The sequence below is a fragment of the Pangasianodon hypophthalmus genome, chromosome 4 (genome assembly GCF_027358585.1).
Source record: "Pangasianodon hypophthalmus isolate fPanHyp1 chromosome 4, fPanHyp1.pri, whole genome shotgun sequence".
In the NCBI taxonomy this organism is placed as follows: domain Eukaryota; kingdom Metazoa; phylum Chordata; class Actinopteri; order Siluriformes; family Pangasiidae; genus Pangasianodon; species Pangasianodon hypophthalmus.
This window is the reverse complement of record NC_069713.1, coordinates 13,767,375-13,785,216: the sequence shown is the minus strand read 5'-3', so window position 1 is coordinate 13,785,216 and position 17,842 is coordinate 13,767,375. Positions and strand designations below refer to the sequence as shown.

At 39.0% G+C, this 17,842-nt stretch overlaps 1 protein-coding gene across 2 annotated transcripts in view; it reads right to left on the bottom strand.

The window, feature by feature from the left end:
• The window catches only part of dnah2 (dynein, axonemal, heavy chain 2), a 134,649-nt gene that overhangs the window by 20,944 nt on the left and 95,863 nt on the right, over positions 1-17,842 (bottom strand). For both annotated transcript variants that reach the window (XM_026936299.3, XM_053233435.1), the window contains exons 55-75: positions 17,561-17,710; positions 15,667-15,834; positions 13,990-14,150; positions 13,762-13,901; positions 12,472-12,604; positions 11,323-11,462; positions 10,896-11,106; positions 10,569-10,685; positions 9,196-9,337; positions 8,734-8,903; positions 8,454-8,570; positions 7,388-7,552; positions 7,176-7,301; positions 6,851-6,999; positions 6,457-6,523; positions 5,084-5,234; positions 4,163-4,311; positions 3,807-3,940; positions 3,439-3,583; positions 3,050-3,249; positions 1,638-1,764 (exon numbers count right to left, since the gene is read on the bottom strand). In XM_026936299.3, coding sequence (XP_026792100.3) covers positions 1,638-1,764; positions 3,050-3,249; positions 3,439-3,583; positions 3,807-3,940; positions 4,163-4,311; positions 5,084-5,234; positions 6,457-6,523; positions 6,851-6,999; positions 7,176-7,301; positions 7,388-7,552; positions 8,454-8,570; positions 8,734-8,903; positions 9,196-9,337; positions 10,569-10,685; positions 10,896-11,106; positions 11,323-11,462; positions 12,472-12,604; positions 13,762-13,901; positions 13,990-14,150; positions 15,667-15,834; positions 17,561-17,710 — 3,062 coding nt within the window. The remainder of the gene's footprint in view (positions 1-1,637; positions 1,765-3,049; positions 3,250-3,438; positions 3,584-3,806; positions 3,941-4,162; positions 4,312-5,083; positions 5,235-6,456; positions 6,524-6,850; positions 7,000-7,175; positions 7,302-7,387; positions 7,553-8,453; positions 8,571-8,733; positions 8,904-9,195; positions 9,338-10,568; positions 10,686-10,895; positions 11,107-11,322; positions 11,463-12,471; positions 12,605-13,761; positions 13,902-13,989; positions 14,151-15,666; positions 15,835-17,560; positions 17,711-17,842) is intronic.

Here is a 17,842-nt window from a genome sequence, read left to right as displayed (position 1 = left end):
AGTGATACCTTTGGCACAAACCTAACATAGCACAACATAACTACGGTAAAGCATGGTGGTGGCAGCACCATGATTTGGGAATGCGTACCTGCGGCGAATACTAAAAACTCAAAGTTACAAGGAAAAATGTATGGAACTGACTAGAGAAAAATACTGAAAGAAAATATGCTGCAAACTGCAAGAGCACTAGGAGTTGGAAGTTTCATATTAGAACATGACAAGGCAAAACATACACCAAAGACCACACTGAAGTAACACTATTGTAAGAGGATTGGGAATGCTGCATGTGCTGGCTTAAAACAAAAAAGGTTAATGTCCTGGAATGTCCAGGTGAAACCTCAGAATATTGGTGGTATCTTTTCTATATAGGCCAATTTACAAAAATAGGGCTGTAGGTAATGTCTGAAGCATTGAATTAGAATTTTTACCTAAATTATGTATGTTATAGTCGTGTCCTTTCTATCTAGTACTGTTATATGCAGATTGTTTAGTCTGTTAGATAGTGAATCTTGTTCCAGTTATCTTAGCAGTGGCATGCTGATTTCACCTACAACACCTACAAAAGTTTATTTCACCTACAACACCTACAAAATACTATGTTCAAATACATAAATATTAAAAGGCACAATGTATTGGAAAAAAGGGTATACCTCATCTAACTGGATCAGCCTTTTGGCCATATCTATCTATCTATCTATCTACATATATGTATGTGTATATATATATATATATATATATATATATATATATATATATATATATATATATATATATATATATATATATACACACACACACATACATATATGTAGATAGATAAATAGATAGATAGACATACTTTATTGATCCCATGAGGGAATTGTAACAAATTCTGTGTTACAGCAGCATGGTCAGTAGCAAGATACAACACGTACACACACAAAATATAAAATATAAAATACAATAAGTTAAATTAAATGTAGTAGTGCAGATATGGAACACAGTTGTAGATTTAACCAGATTTACATCAGTATTTACATAAGTACACTTGTGAAAACTGGTAGTGAATAATGATGAATATATATATAAACAAATGTTAAGTGCTGAATCTGTTTCTCACAGATCTTTATTCCATAATCAGGGACAAAACACTGTGTAAAAAAGTTTTTACTCTTGTTCATGGAGTGAGGAAAAGCATCTGTGCAGATTAAGGTCTGTGTGAATTGCTGCTGAAGGTGATACAGTGTGTACAGCATGAAGAACCCACTGATTTAGTGTGACTGGGTTGATCTAAACAACTGAAAACTGACTGTATTGTTGAAAAAAAAAGTTCAAACTGCATTTCTCAAGAAATACAATGAGCTCCTAGGAACCAAGGAACTTTGAGCATGGTGGGTGATTACTCATGGTAGTGTGATAAAATCATGGTAGGAGTAGTGCAAATGGTATGTGCTTTTGTGAGACAGTGGGTGTGGATGGACCTGTATTATAGAGTACTTTGTGTTAATGTGCTAAATATATCATGCTGTAATAATTAAATGCTAAACTATATACAATTTGTGATATATTACATATGTAATGCATCCCCCCCTCTTTTATTTATTTATTTTTTTACACCCGCCTTATTAGGTTAATGGTGAAGCAAGTTTGGTGCTCACCAGCCCTCCTCTTAGGAAGAAACTGTACTCGTCCATGTTGAGCTTGCCGGCCACCTCCAGGATCTTTGCACACATATGGAAGCTGAACAGGAGCTTGTGACACTCAAACAGGCCCCGACAAGTGTACCTGCAAACACGAACCACTGACGACTCTCAAACCAACAACATCATGTTCAAGCTCAGAGCCTTTGGAGAAGAAATTAAATGACTGCCAATCACTCTTTCATATGCATTTACTGTACACATCTAAGTGATTACGTTGCGACTTCATTTCTATATTCCTACACCTGCTCCACACAATACACGATGCACATTACACATACAGACTGACCGAAACAGAAATATAAATGAGCAATGCAACCTATTTCAGCAACTTTTCACTTGTCTACATCTGTCATTAAGTCATGTTATGAATTGCTATAAAGATAAGGCTGTTACCAATATGCTTTTGAATTAAAAAGGGATAGGTAATGACTCTATCACTACATTCATGGCCGTAACTAGCTATGAGGACACAAAGTTCTGGACCTTTGTTATTTATTTATTTATTTTTCTGTATATGGGATTTTACGATTTTACTGCCAATAGTCTGTTTTAGCTAAGATGTAGGCACTAGAAATGTTTACACGCACAGTTTCTAATTAATTACTCTACATAACCTTTTTCCTAGAATAGAATGTTCATAGAATGTTCTGTCATCAGTTTTGAGGCTGATAAAAAAAAAAGAGCTTTAATTAGCAGACAAATTAATGTTATATTTTTGTAAATGATCTCTTATACTAAGTGCTCCTTTAATATGAAATCATTTCAATGTGTCATTTTTAAGAAATATGAAAACAAATTTTAGAAATTCATATTTTTGGACCCTGAAATCAACAGATAACTGAGGCTGTTTTGTAAAGCAAAACATTTAACTCAAAGAAATTAAACCAGAGCAAAGCAGTTTATGGAAGAAGGTAAGGATAACATAACAGAGATTACAAACGAGCAATTGATGTAGTACACATTCAGCATTGTGAAATATTAACTACGATACATTTCTGCAATGTGGACCTCACTAAAATTTTGATACGGCGCTGACTACACTGACTTTCCCCTTAATTACAGAAGCCACTGCAGATCAGATCACTATATCATCATTTTTAACAATGCTCATTATCTGTGTTCATATAAATATAAAATTGTAAAAAATAACATTTGTTAAATTAGTGACCTCTTTTTATTATAAAATGAAACAGGTTAGGAAAGATTCTGGACTGTTGGCAGAATTGATTCATGGGTGGAAGATATTTTAATATTTAATACAGATCAAAGGGCATCCATTCCTATGCAGAGAGACATCAAGGTTATGTAGGTGTGCTAATTACTATTGGGTATGCAGTAATAATGTGTGTGTGGTAATGATGTGTAACCTGTAAACTGCGTAGGTATGGTAGTCATTGAGCTGGGCGATCCTCTCCTCCAGTTTGTGGCTGCGATGGCTCTTTTCGATGCTCAGGTTGAACAGGTCGATGTAGGCATCCAGAGAGAACTGGTACATGGGGTCTATACGGCCCATATCATTCAGCACAAAGAACAAAATGGAAGCGCGCTGGGCACAGGGGCGATAACCCTGCAATTTAAACACACAGTGCTCAAATTTCTTATTTTATCATAACCGCTAATCATGGCCTCATCTTTAAAGCCTTCTATCTTTATTCCTAAACTGTCAACAATTAATCCAATTTGGCAAACCTTTCTGCACCCTCCTCCTTCTCTCATCATCTTTCTATTCTCGACTCTCTCACTCTCTCCCTCTCACCTCTCTGGCAGTATCGATTTTGATCTCCGTCTGTTCGCTGGTCTGCAGTTGTTCTGACACCTCTGTGGCTGTGACTTTGGAGGTCTGCAGAGTGTTCACCAGCTGCACATCATCCAGCAGAGAGCCAGTTGCTTCATTCAACAAGCTACACCCAACACACACACACACACACACACACACACACACAGGGGCACATAAGCACGATGCTGCTGAAAGATAAAGCTGACTGATGGATTTAGCAAATGTGTTAATTTAGCTTTTTCTCTAAATGTCATTTGAATAAAAGGTGTTAATGGAGGCATTTAATGTGTGTGTGTGTGTGTGTGTGTGTGTGTGTGTGTGTGTGTGTCTATGTGTGCGTAGCCCACCGAAGAATCTCATCCTCTAGCTCCTGCAGTTTCCTCTTGCCTGAGGCAATGTTGATCACCAAAGAGTCTTTCTGTTCCTCCAGCTCAGGACGCTCTTTACGCACCACAATACCCAACAGCTGAGCCTCCAGACCCTACACACGCAGACACACACACACACACACAAACAAACATACAAACACAAAAGCAAGGACACAGTAACCTGTATAAAAATACCCTTTCAACACAAACAATGGACAATTAATGATTTGCACTATGGCGGTTTCAGAGATTAACTATTGAAATTGTGACTTCAAAATGGCAAATACATTTTTAGAGATGCACTACAAGTCAAACCATCACACAAACACACACACCTGTTCCTTCACAGCAAAGTTAACAATGGTGGTTTTCGTGGAAATCTCGGGGGTATAGTGTGGATTGGACAATTTAGTGGTGATGTAGAAACGGAACTCTGGGTTGTACTCGACCTCTTTATCTCCCAGCTTCATCAAGAGCCTCCCACCTGTGTACACACAGAAATACACTCAATTACACACACCAGGGGTAGCTACACACTGTGATTCCAAGCAGAGGCACCATGCAGCTGGCAGGCACTCAAAGAACTTGAGCATTCCAGCTGAATACTGAATAATGGCTATTGCTATTTGACCAGATAATGCTTCTCACATCAACACTGGCAGTTAGTTAAATTAAAATAGGGAGTTTATTTAAGCTAGATGCGTTTTTATTTTACTCTATAATGCCATAGTTAGCCGATCATGAGATGCGACTCACCCTGAATCCCACACAAGAGGAGGAGTTTTATTTTTCACTTGTTTATTCTATTGATTTTTAATATATTTTTAACTTTTATATAGTTTTGTATGTGCAGGTGCACTTTAAAAAAGGTGCTTTTAACCCTTGACTTCTTTACGGTTTACAATTCGTTTTGTTTTAATATAAACCAGGAATGCATTTTTTTTTTATGTAAGAGAGTTAAAGATATTTCCATACCGCCAGACACAATTTTCCACATTATACTGGAACTAAATTTAAGCATATGTTGTATGGAAAAACAAAGACAAGTTTCCATTTAGTTTCCATGTTTTTATCTATTTGTAATTTAATTTTATTATATTCAATTATTTCAATTTACAAGAATTTTTTTCATGCAGCTTTAGCCTTCTTTGACTATAATATCCCTGGTTCTGACAGGTTTTTATAGTGCACTTGTGTGTGTTTGTGTGTGTGTGTGTGTGTGTGTGTGTGTGTGCATGTACATGTGTGTGACTGACCAACATGAGTGAGAGATTTGTTAAGTATGGGTGCCAGTGAGGGATCCAGATCCTCTTGTACATTCTGCAGAAGAACTGGGGAGCCAAACTGCACTGCATTCTCCAAAACACGCAAGAAATCTGGCATCTGCAGGTCTATCAACTTTAACCCCTGAGAGAGAGTATTCAAAGGACAAGACAAACAATAGATGAAAATGAGTGAAAAGGTGGAGGGCAACAGAGAAAAAAATGATAAAAGAATAGGCAAAAATGATAGAAAAAAGCAGAATAGATAGTAAAGAAAATGTGAGTGTGAGGGAGTGGGGGAGCAGAGAGAGTCAGACAGGGAGCGATAGTAAGAGGGGAGAAGAAAGAAAAGCTTCAGGACTGTCAGTGTAAGACATTTCGTGATTGTTCCTAAATGTCAGCGTTTAGCTGTAGTGTGTGAATGGCACTGGCCACCCCAGCAAGACATGAAAGCATGAAAGGACCTGCAGAGAGGAGGAAAAGGTCAGAGAAACAGCATGAAAAGAGGAGAGAGAGACTGACAGAGAGGAAAAGAGACAGAGGGACATAGAGGGGCAGAGAGAAAAAGGGGGCAACTGAAGAGCAGAGACCTGTACAACAAATGAGGCTAAGCTGAGACACAAGAGATGGAGAAAAGCACAGTGACCAGATGGTCAGGACAAAGATGCCAGCCTAGGTGTGTAAATGTGTATAATGATGCCTTTGTGTGTGCGTATGTGTGTGTGTGTGATACTCCTGTGTGTCATTTTTGCTCTCTAAATACTCCATCAACATCTCCCATGTTGTGCTCTCTTTTTCAAAAAACGCCTGAGCACAGAGAGAAAAGAGGCTCCATCTCACCTCAATAAAGAAACGAACAACTGCAGCCTCCAAAACACAAAAGAGAGAGAGATAGCATATTAATAGAACTGTCTGTGCAGAGAGCTAGATTTGAAGAGAGAGAGAGAGTGTGTGTGAAGGAAAGAGGAACAGAAAGCAGGTGAGAAGAATGAGTGACAGAAATGATACAGCTCTCAATGTGCCACAGATTTTGTGGTGTTCATTTGTTCCACACTAATTAAGAGAAGAAAGGCACTGGAGTCTGTGGGTTTTACACAATGTCACGACTCAGACTAAAATGGGTAGGCTGTATGACGTGATGCCCTGTTGATAATCTCGTTGCAGAATGTGGGTTATGCTTTTGCAATATGGAGGGAGCTATAATCTTGTCTAATACCTTCTGTTTTCTTGCCTCCAGTCAGTTTCTATACAAACCCTTACCTTTTCTCCCTGAGCTCTAGATAATTTGATCCTTATACCACCTAGAGTGTACAAAATTGGTGTAGAAAAGGTTTGGGCATTGTGCAATTGTGTGCGTGATTATTCACTCTTTTAGACTCCATGTTCTTAATCCACTTCAGCGCTTGTCCTTGAGGGTCCACCATTAATGGCCATCTGGAGAAAGATGTAGAGAAAGAGAGACAGACAGACATTAGCCAGTACTGTGAATGCCTGAGACATTATCCCCAAATAATTCATAATAATACATAATCTCCAAAAAATGCCCCGCCTGGTGACCTTCTGTTTCTGTGAAAGGAAATTAGCACTGGTCTATAAATGGACATTCACATCGCAGAGCTTACTATTATCTTTAGCTAATTACCCTGCTATCACTATTCATTAGTCATCATTATTCATGAGATACTGTCGTTATTCTAATTAGCACTAGAGACAGTCTGTCTGTCAAAATAGTGTTGGGAGATTGGTCTGGTGAGGGCTGACCGATTGCTGCGGGTGACGATGACTCCATTCTCAGTGGAGAAAGCATCGGAGGGAAGACCCTGGATGTTCCAGTCACGCACAGCTGTGGCTTTGGAGAGGAAAACAGCAAAACTGTAGCCTGGAGAGCATGGAACCTCCAACTCCTTGAACTACGGACAGAGTGTGAGTATAAAGAGAGAAGAATAAGGTATAGAACAACAGAAAAAGTATAATATTAATGTAAAATGTCTCTAATGTCTCTAACTTAAGCAATTTCCCTCTGGGATTAATAAAGTTCTTTGAAAAATGTAAAGTTTGTAAGGCGTATTTGGAGAATAAGAGTAACCTGTTTTATCCAGATGCTTGTGAGAAGCTCGTCTCGGTAGTTGGACAGGAAAGGACCCATGTATGAGAGATACGCAGCAGCAAGTAGACAGTCTCCTACTAGATAACCCATGTCCTTCTCCAGATCCTACATTAAGGCAAAAATACACAAACTGTAGTATTGCCTGATTTCAACAAGTGTGTATGTGTGAATGTGTGTGCATGTGTGTGTACCTCTACAGTATTTTCCCAGCGTACTCTCTCTCCAGCCAGTCCAGACACCAGTTTGCCAGCTCGGTCCAGTTTAAGCTCCATGTCTTCTGACTTTTTCCTCAACTCTTCCTTTTGACTCAGCTTCTCACCATACTGTGTCTGTAACTGGTCCAGTTTCTCACCTACCTACACACACACACACACACACACACACACATACTGTCGTATGAGCTCGTAAATCCCTCTTAAGAAATCTCTTATGCTTTCTCTATCATGCATTATTAGCTTGTTCCACTGTAACGTATCTCTCTATGGTGGTCAGAACAAATTTCACTTCTTGTACTCTATTCAAAGTTTCAAATATGTTTTTAAAACCCACATTCAAACATTTACAATACTATGTTGCCTATTAAAAATGTTTCCTAAAATTCTGCCTACATTACCCTTGTGTTATATTCACATTTAAAAAAAGTATTTATCCACTAGACCATGGTGACCATATATAGTAGTAAGCCATCTGAGACTCCACTGGGAAGAGTTTGAGATTCTACGTACACTTTTCTGGGCATGAACATTCCAGAATGGCCTTTAGGATGTAGAAGACTGCAATCTGATTGACTGTCCACGCTTCAGTTCTATACCGTGCACCATTTTCTAAATATTTAAATGCCGCAACACTGAAAGTTGTTAAGAAGTTTTGTTTTAAGCAGTTCGCGGTTAGTAAATGAGTTAATCTAATGAGTTTCCTGACACACTACAGGCAAGGTATGTGGTTGGTCATCTGTCATGTCAGTCAAATTTCCTTTTTCTGTGAATGTAGGTGTTTCTTGGCATTTTTTTATATAGATCATATACAAAACGTAAAACAGTAATGCAAAAAAATATTACTGTTGGTAAATTAAAACAGAGAATCATTATGATAAAATTATGATATGAAGTGACACGTTTGTTCTTGTTTGAACTTATAGACTCCTTAATATTCAAATGCATTTAAACACTAAGCCATTAAAAGTAATTAAAGTTCAAATGCAAGTTTTAAAGGAATTTGGCAGCTAGAGCCCATAGTGAAAACTACACATGCACTGACCTCTCGGAGTTTGGTCTGGGCCTCAGCCAGTGAGGCCTGTTTCTCTGCCAACTGAGTCATGGCTCCATGCAGCCTAGCGCGCTTCGGCTCCACCACCCGGAAGATACGGCCATATACCTGAGAAAAACGCACACACATAAGCACAAAGCATGGACACACAGGTATGCAAAGATGAATTAATTTAAAGATAACAAAGAGTTGGTATACAGGTATATAAACCATACATATTTGTCAGTGCACATGTGTGTGTGTGTGTGTGTCTGTGGGTATTGGGTCTTACCTCCATGGCTCTGACCCACATGCAGAGAGACTTGGCTGCCAGCGAGACTCTGCCAATGATATCAGCTTGGAAGTCAGGCTGTGTGCAGTACTGGCCAATCTTCTTCAGCACACGGTCTGATATGTTATCCTTATCAAAGTTCACCAGCTGTTTAATGAAGTTGGCTTCACCTATCACACATAGAGACAGTGGAGTATAATGACAATGCTAATCTACTGATTTAAGCGTCATCAGCTCGGCTGCTCTGGAGTATGTGTTTAAGTTTAGTTTCTAATTGTTGATTACATTTCCACTGCCCACTGCTCTATGTGTGTTTTCAGCTCTATTTAACCTTTTACCTCTCTATTATAATGAGTTTGTTTGAGTAAAATTTAAGTCTTCTTTAGGTCCACTTTGTTTCCTGGTCTCTCCATTATCCAATGATCAACCAGTAAATATATGCTCTTTTTCTCCACCTCTTACCAAGCTGTCTCTTAGCCTCAGCCCAGGTGGGTTCACATCCTCTCAAAATCATGACTGCCTGCATCACAGTCTCTACCAGTGCTGGGGGCCGACCGTAAGACTTGATCTCAGTCATATCCTTCTTATTCAGGGACTCCAGGGCCTACACAGCAGGAGAGAAAGTTACTAACCACATGGAAACACATTAGAACACAATTCCAGCCATCTTTTTTTCTTGGTATATGGGAGCTGCACGGGCAGTGAATTTGAAGTAAGGCTACTGGCAGTAACCGCAAGAACTACACACTAATTTTATCTGTAACTACATCTGCCAATCAATACTTCCAAAATAAACACACTGACCAATTTAATAAAACACCTGTACCCCTGTTCTTTCATGCTATTATCCAATCAGCCAATCATGTGACAGCAGCACAATGCATAATTCATGCAGATACAGGCTAAGAGCTTCAGTTAATGTTCACCTCAAACATCACAATGGGGGAAAATGTGATCTCAATGACTTTAACCATGGCATGGTTGTTGGTGCCAGATGGGCTGGTTTGAGTATTTCAGAAACCGCAGATCTCCTGTTTGACAGACAACACTCTACAAAGTTTACAGAGAATGGTGCGAAAAACACCCAGTGCGGACAGAAACACCTTGTTGACGACAGAGGTCAGAGGAGAATGGTCAGACAGGAAGGCTACGGTAACTAAAACAACCACTATTATAACCATGGGGAGCAGAAAAGCATCTCAGATTGCACATGGTGGATGGGCTACAACAGCAGATGACCACACTGGGTTCCACTCTTGTGAGCCAGGAACAGGGATCTGAGGCTACAGTGTGCAGAGGCTCACAAAAACTGGACAGCTGAAGATTGGAAAAAGATCAGACGACATTGGAAAAACCAACAACAGATCAACCATTCCATTTAGCACCAACAACCATGCCACTGAGATCCTTAGTGGGATTAGTTAATTACTTTTCCCATTAACTGAAGCTCTTGACCTGTAGCTGCATGATTTTATGTACTGCACTGCTACCACATGATTGGCTGATTGGATAACTGCATTAATGTACAGGGCTACAGGTGTTCCTATTAAGTGTATATTTACATTTATTAGCATTATTAGTAGTATTACAGCAACTAGTTTTGTAATTTCAGCTGTGAGAAAACAAATGTGCTGTTTAATAAGCCCATACTTATTAGATGAACAATTCAATAATGAAAGATTACATTTTATGATCCATTCATTTAGAAATCTCAATCATCCCAAATGATTCCCAAACATTTCTCACATTGGTATATAGTAAACAGCAATATAAGCTGAGCTCTGTAAGGAGATGTTCAGTTCATGCATAGTTTAGCAGAATAAAACTGAGCTGACCTTCATGGCCTCCTCTAGAGCAGGTAGGGCTTCATCAAGATCTCTCTGAGCATTATCGGCCATTGCCTTGCACTTTTTCTCTTCTGCTGCAATCTTCTCACTGTGAGCACTCACAGCCTACACACAACCAGTCATACAAACATACGCAAACACCAGAAGGTGCATTAATATATACACAAATCAACACATTTATTTTAGGTTCAGGAAACAACAACAAGTAAAGAGAATCATCATTAAAGAAGGGACAACAACGAAACAGGTGTAAATATGTCTCGATGAATGTAATCACACAGATACCCACAATATAATTTTCTATCTGCCAATCACCTTCTGCTGTTCATCTGCTTCTCTCTTCTGTTGTACAATGACGACCAGGTACTCCTCGCACTGCTTCTGGAACTCGGCCACTTTTTTCTTGGCGTCTTCCAGTTCCACTGACATGGCCTCCACTTTAGTGCGAGTCTCATCAATCTTAAACAAACCGTTCCTCAGTTTAGACACCTGCTCACCAAGCTCACTGCGCTTCTCAGCCAACAACCTAACAGAGTGTGTATGAGTATGTGGGGGTGAATGTGTTTGTGTGTGTGTGTGAGAGAGAGAGAGAGATAGCAGAAAAATATTGTAGCCAAAGGAATTTTGGAACATGTAAAGCAAAGAGTGAGAAAGGTATATAGACAAAGAGCATTAGTCTGTCTACATCTCCTTCTCTCTTCTTTATTACTTATAATTTAAAAAGTAATAGAAGCATAAGTACTTCTTATAACCAGATACGAGTTCAAGGTAGTTGGTGGGTGTGACATAGTTGTGCCTCTTGAGCTCCAGCTTCATCCTCTGAGAAAACTGCACTACTGACTGGTGCATAGTCACAAAGATACAAGCCACTTTGGTCTGGATCTGCAGGTTAGGGATATAGCTGATATTAATTCAACTTATAAACCTGTTCAAATGGTATCAGATTCTCAGTGACAGCTGTAATAAAATTTTAGAGGTCTCCCACATAATCCTCCTTTCAACCCAAACTAATACAGTATCTGGATAATATCTTATGTGTGTGACAGTATGGTTTTATGTCATGGTACCTTTCAAATCCAAATGAATATTTTAATAGACTAACAAACATAATGTGCCAATAAATGTAGAATTTCTGTTAATGCCTGTTTAAAAAATCTTTACAGTGTAGTTTAAAAAGATGATTTAGCCAATCATCAGTACAATGCATAAAATCATGCAGATACAAGCAAAGAGTTTCAGTTAACGTTTACATCAAACATCAGAATGGTGAAAAATGCTATCTCAATGACTTTGCCCAGAACTGCTGATCTCCTGGGATTGTCATGCACTCCAGTTTTACACAGGACGGTGGGAAAAACAAAAACCATCCAGTGTGGGTGTTGAAGAGAAAAGCCTTGTTGAAGAGAGAAGTCGGGAGAATGGCCAGACTGGTTTGAGCTGACATCTACAGTAAATCAAATTACCTCTCTTCGCGAGCAAAAAAACATCTCAGAACTCAGAACATGCTGAACCTGAGACAGGTCCAGGGCTACAACAGCCGAAGACCACTTCTTATTCCACTCCTGTCACCCGAGAACAGGAATCTGAGGCTACAGTGGGCACAAACTCACTGAAATTGGGCAGCTGAAAATTGGAAAAAGACCATGTGACATTTTTCCAATCTTTACCTGTCCATTCTGATGTTAGACGTGAACAATAACTGAAGCTCTTGACCTGTATTTGCATGATTTAATGCATTGTGCTGCTGTCACATGATTGGCTGATTGGATAATTGCTTGAATGTGTTGGTGTATAGGTATTTCTAAGTGGACGTTCAGTGTATATGGTATATATGTTTTAATGAGTTGTGCAATAGTATCTGTGTGTGTGTGTCTGTGTGTGTGTGTTTTACCCCTTCGTCATTCCCCAAGGTGAGCCCATCCAAATATCTCTCAGCTACTTCTAATAAAGCATCTTTTGGCCACTCAGAGAACCAGTCTATAGTAGTGCAGTTCACTAACGCTGGGTATTGACGAATACGATTCCTACACACACGCACACAAAGACACAAATACACACACGTGCACACACACACACACACACACACACACACACACACACACACACACACACTCAAACATTGAGTTAAAAGGTAGAAAAGCAGTGGTACTTCACGTATTCGCCCTTACTTGCTGTATGTAATTCTGCCTTCAGACACCTCTAAATGTTTTACTGTTACTAAGAGGGAGGACTGGGTTGTTATTAACTAATTTTACATAATTTTCTTCCATACACACAGCCTACATTCCCTGCTCCACTCACAGGTCATCCAGTGTTCGTTTGCTGATTTGTCATGCATGATTATGCTGCCTTTTGGGCCAGTAGTTGCTATTAAAGTGCTACCATGGTAATAAACCCACCAATTACAAATAAGGCCATTCGGCCTGAGCCCACAGCTTGATTCAGATGCTGTCATTTTTAATTAGGTGTGACCCCAGGGTCACTTGACACAAGCCACCTCGTTATGCTGACATGGGATGCAAATCGCTGATTAAAGAGGGAGAGGAGAAGAGGGAGCACAAGAGAATAATAAGAGAGAAAGAGAGACAGATAGAGAGTTTTTGATGAATATAAAACCCAAGTGAAGGCAGTAAGTAATGAGAAGACTAGAAAGGAAGGTCAGGACCGGGCAACTCCTAGCACTCATGCTGACTATTGATGAAGATCTCAGGATGACAGGTGAGGTAGAAGTGGTTCTTTGTCTGGCTCAGTAAATTGCTTTCACTTTGTTGGAGACTAACTCTCCCAGTCGAACTGAATATCAGTGCACTGATTTCTGCACTGTGAAACTCATAAAAATGAAATAATAAGATGGCTGCAGGGCTCTCTTTGAGTTCTCTCTGAACGTAGCATTGAATTAGAAAACTATAGCCATGACCAAAATTGGACCTGCAGAAATCATTTCAGTATTTATTATCATCATTATAGGTGAGGTGTGTGATTTGATTTCAGGACTAGGCTACTCAGCAAATGCTGACGAATTTCACCCATTCAATCAATTTGGTCCAATTCCATTCAAGCATTTGAGGCATTCATTTCATAAAGTAGTATCTGGTTGGGACGGAGGCAGCAGTGTTTTCTTATTTTCTCTGTTTATGTAGTGAACTCAATATGTATCTTGCTGTTGCAGAAGAATAAGTACCTGAAAGGGTCTCCTATAGGACTCATGCACAACACTATGTGGAGGTTGTTTCTCACACGCTCTATCAGGTAGTTAAACATAGAGTCTGGTGTCTCAGACACATTGTCCTTCCTTGCAGACTCAGTAAGAGCACTCTGGATCTGCACAGTAGAAATATAACAACATTATCAATGAACACATCCACATGCATGCTAACACACTTGCAAGTTTAATCAGTAGTAGACAGACCTCTTCAAATTCATCTGACTTGTACAGGTTGGGCACTTCTCCAGAACTGAGGATGTTGTTGATGTCCTCTAAAAAGGACTCATCCACGATCTGAGTGTCATTAAACAGGAAAACAGTGGGCTTGTTGTCCACTCCAGTCAGTCTGTACAGCTTCTTAATGTCTGGATTAGACAGAGCAATTATATTTATGCAATTACAAAAAAGAACCCAAACCACTTCATTAAATTCATCATTGTGTTTGTCTTCTGTTCATCTGTTGAATTTAAAGGTCAGGAATACTTCATCAAGAATATCAAAATCTTAATTTCACTGTAGTGGAAAATAGATTTAGTTCAATTATCACACCGACCTGAGTGATAGAAATATGCAAAAATAGATACTTATTTTGTTGATTTAGGTATAGCATTGATAGGTATAGTATTAAATTGTTAATTAATCCTTTTATAAAGTTCATTAGGGAACAGAGGGATCAGGAAAATGGTAGGGGTCAACAATATAATTATTGGACTTCATATGGTATGCACATCTGTTAATTTATTCTTAACAGGATCATATATTGACTACAACAGGAAGCTACTTCAATAGCGTATCAGCAAAAATATTACAGAGAAGGTGGAAACAGCTCACTGTATTAAGTAAGATCCACCCCTTCAGTAAAAAGAGCCAGCTGATGAATGCACAGATATAGGGCATTTTTCTTAGTTAGTTATGGAGTTTTATACAAAAGAGCACACCTTATTTGCACAATTTGTGTCAAAATCTGTGTTGAAACATCTTGTTGATGTCTTGTATGACTGAAAATAACCCCTGGGCGTGTTGCTACGATAACCACTGATTAGGCAGACTTTACTAGAAGGACTCTAAAATATAAAACCCTTAGCAATGTCTAGCAAATGTGGCAAATTAAGTTTCATGAGCAAAATGACATCAACAAAACAGTCCTAACATCACAAATCCAATGGCAAAATTCTTACACTTACATAATACACTGAATGGCATGCAAAACTTCTCTTATTTACATTTATACCATGGTGCTGTTAATTTCTCAATTCTGACTGGCCAGAAGGTGTTAATTAATTATGCATTAGAACACAACAGGGAGTGTGTTATTCATTATCACCTGTTCTATGGCATACAATACATACAACAGTTTACAAAGTAAAGAAAGAAGTAAATCAAAGAAACTGCAACAGTTGTTTCAAACAGCTATTTTTAATATCAGCCATTTCTTTCACCATAAAAAAGTAGTTTCAACACAACTGGCTAGTGTGTATGATGTGCCATTTTCTAATTTAAAAAATGTGCATAAGCAACTGCTGTGGCATAAGCATAATAAAAACTCTGGCGTGGTCACTCCACACTGTCAGTGATTATTTTTTCAATAACAGCATGCCCTGTCATATTTTATTCCTTGAATATTCTAGCACATTTGACATTCTATCTGCTAACAGAAAATATCTTAAACTCAAGCAAGATTTTACCTAGCAGTATTCTCCAATTACCTATATTACAAAGGGTTGTTTTGATTGGTGATTACATATAGTATGCTCTGGTTTGCACATGTGCTGTGTATATCAACATGCATAATAATTCAGCAATGAACAAAAAGTGTTCTCATTTGACAAATAATGGATTTTTGAGAGTAAGTCAGGATATCTAACACAATCTGGACATCACCTTCTCTGAACTCCTGCTTGCGGTACTGCTTGGTGACCTCCACTTGAAACAACATGTAGTCGCAGATATAAGTGGCCAGTTTAGTGAGGCTCTGCCTACCCGATCCTCCAATCCCCACCAAGAGCATATTTCCTCTCAGCTGACTGATCACACGCATCACTCGTGTCACTAAAAAAAACAACAAAGCGATATTAATAAGAGCACTCACAATACACCAAACATGCTAACACAAATAATTATCACATAAGCCCATTAACTCATTGACATACAAGCATGCACAACAGCTCACAAAAACTAATCTCATAATCAATCAGTGCTGAATATTAAGACAAGTCCATTTGACTGGTTTAATGGTCTGCACTGAGCTGAGTGTGATGTGTCTAATCTTATACCCCTGTGTTTAATATCCAACTTAATTCAGTGGAATGTGTATGCGCTGTGGCAAGTTTGTACCCAGTGTTGAGTGACACAGACTGATTACACACTGTGTTGTGGGACTGGACGCATAATTGTTTACCCACTTATGGGGTTTGTAATATAATTGCATCCTTTATAGTGAGATGGAGAAGGGCAATTATTCAAGTAACAAGGGATCACTCGGCTCACTTTGCCTGTTTGCCTCTTTGGACTGTTTCGGTCTAGTTTGGTTCTATACTCTTGTATTTTCATTTTAACTGGCTCCAGAAATGGGACACTTGAGCTCTTGTTTGCAGTTGGGGTTTCTCAGGCATTTCTCTGCCAATGCACTGGCAAGTGATGCACTGGACTGCCATTAGACATTGTACTGGTTATTCCTGCATTGGACTGGTTACTCATGTATTAGATCACACTCAGCTGGTTACTCATAGCCATCTAGATTGGCACTAGATACTCAAGCAGCAAACAGAACCTGGTCTGGTTACTGAATAGGGCTATCTATGCATAGATTGGACTAACTATTCATAGACTGGGATAGAGTAGTTATTCATAACTACGCATAGACTGGACTAGCTATTCACAGACTGGGATACTGCAGCTACTCATAGACTGGGCTAGCTATTCATAGACTGGGCTAGCTTTTCATAGACTGGGCTAGCTTTTCATAGACTGGGCTAGCTTTTCATAGACTGGGCTAGCTATTCAGAGACTGGACTAGCTATTCAGAGACTGGACTAGCTATTCATAGACTGGACTAGCTATTCAGAGACTGGGCTAGCTTTTCATAGACTGGACTAGCTATTCATAGACTGGACTAGCTATTCATAGACTGGACAAGCTATTCATAGACTGGACTAACTATTCATAGACTGGGATAGCTATTCATAAACTGGGATACAGTAGTTATTCATATAGCTATTCACAGACTGGGATACTGCAGCTATTCATAGATTTGGCTAGCTATTCATAGACTAGATAACTATCCATAGACTGGTCTAGCTATTCTTAGACTGGGATAACTATCCATAGACTGGGATAACTATCCATAGACTGGATTAGCTATTCAGAGACTGGGCAAGGTATTAATAGACTGGGCTAGCTATTCATAGACTAGATAACTATCCATAGACTGGGATAACTATCCATAGACTGGACCAGCTATTCAAAGACTGGGATAACTATCCATAGACTGGACCAGCTATTCAAAGACTGGGCTAGCTACTCACAGACTGGGATAACTATTCATAGACTGCTGCACTGATTTGAATCGTACTGCACATCATTGCACTACAGGTGTTGTGGTGTTGTCCAGATGATGAGAGGAACTACTATATATAAACATACACATGCTATATTTATAAACATACACATGCTATATTTATAAACATACACATGCTATATTTATAAATATTGGATATTTGTGCTAGTGTGTTTTGGCATTTGTGAGTTGTTATATGTACTGGAGCTATGAGCTGACCATGCTCAATAGCATCTCTAAAGAGAACCAGACTCATTGGGACAACTCCGGGGGTGAGGTTGTAGTCCTCCAGTTGAGACTCTATAAATCTTTTCAGAGATTTAAAGTCCAGCAAATCTTCATACACATGCGGCTCCTTCAGGAAATCCCCTACAAATAGAAAACAAACAGGACTAACACCATTTGTATGAAGTCAAACTCAAATGAATCTCATTTTTGCTGTATTTTCTAAACTGTATGGTATTTATAGGACTAAAATATTTGTTTATTCTGTGCCCATAG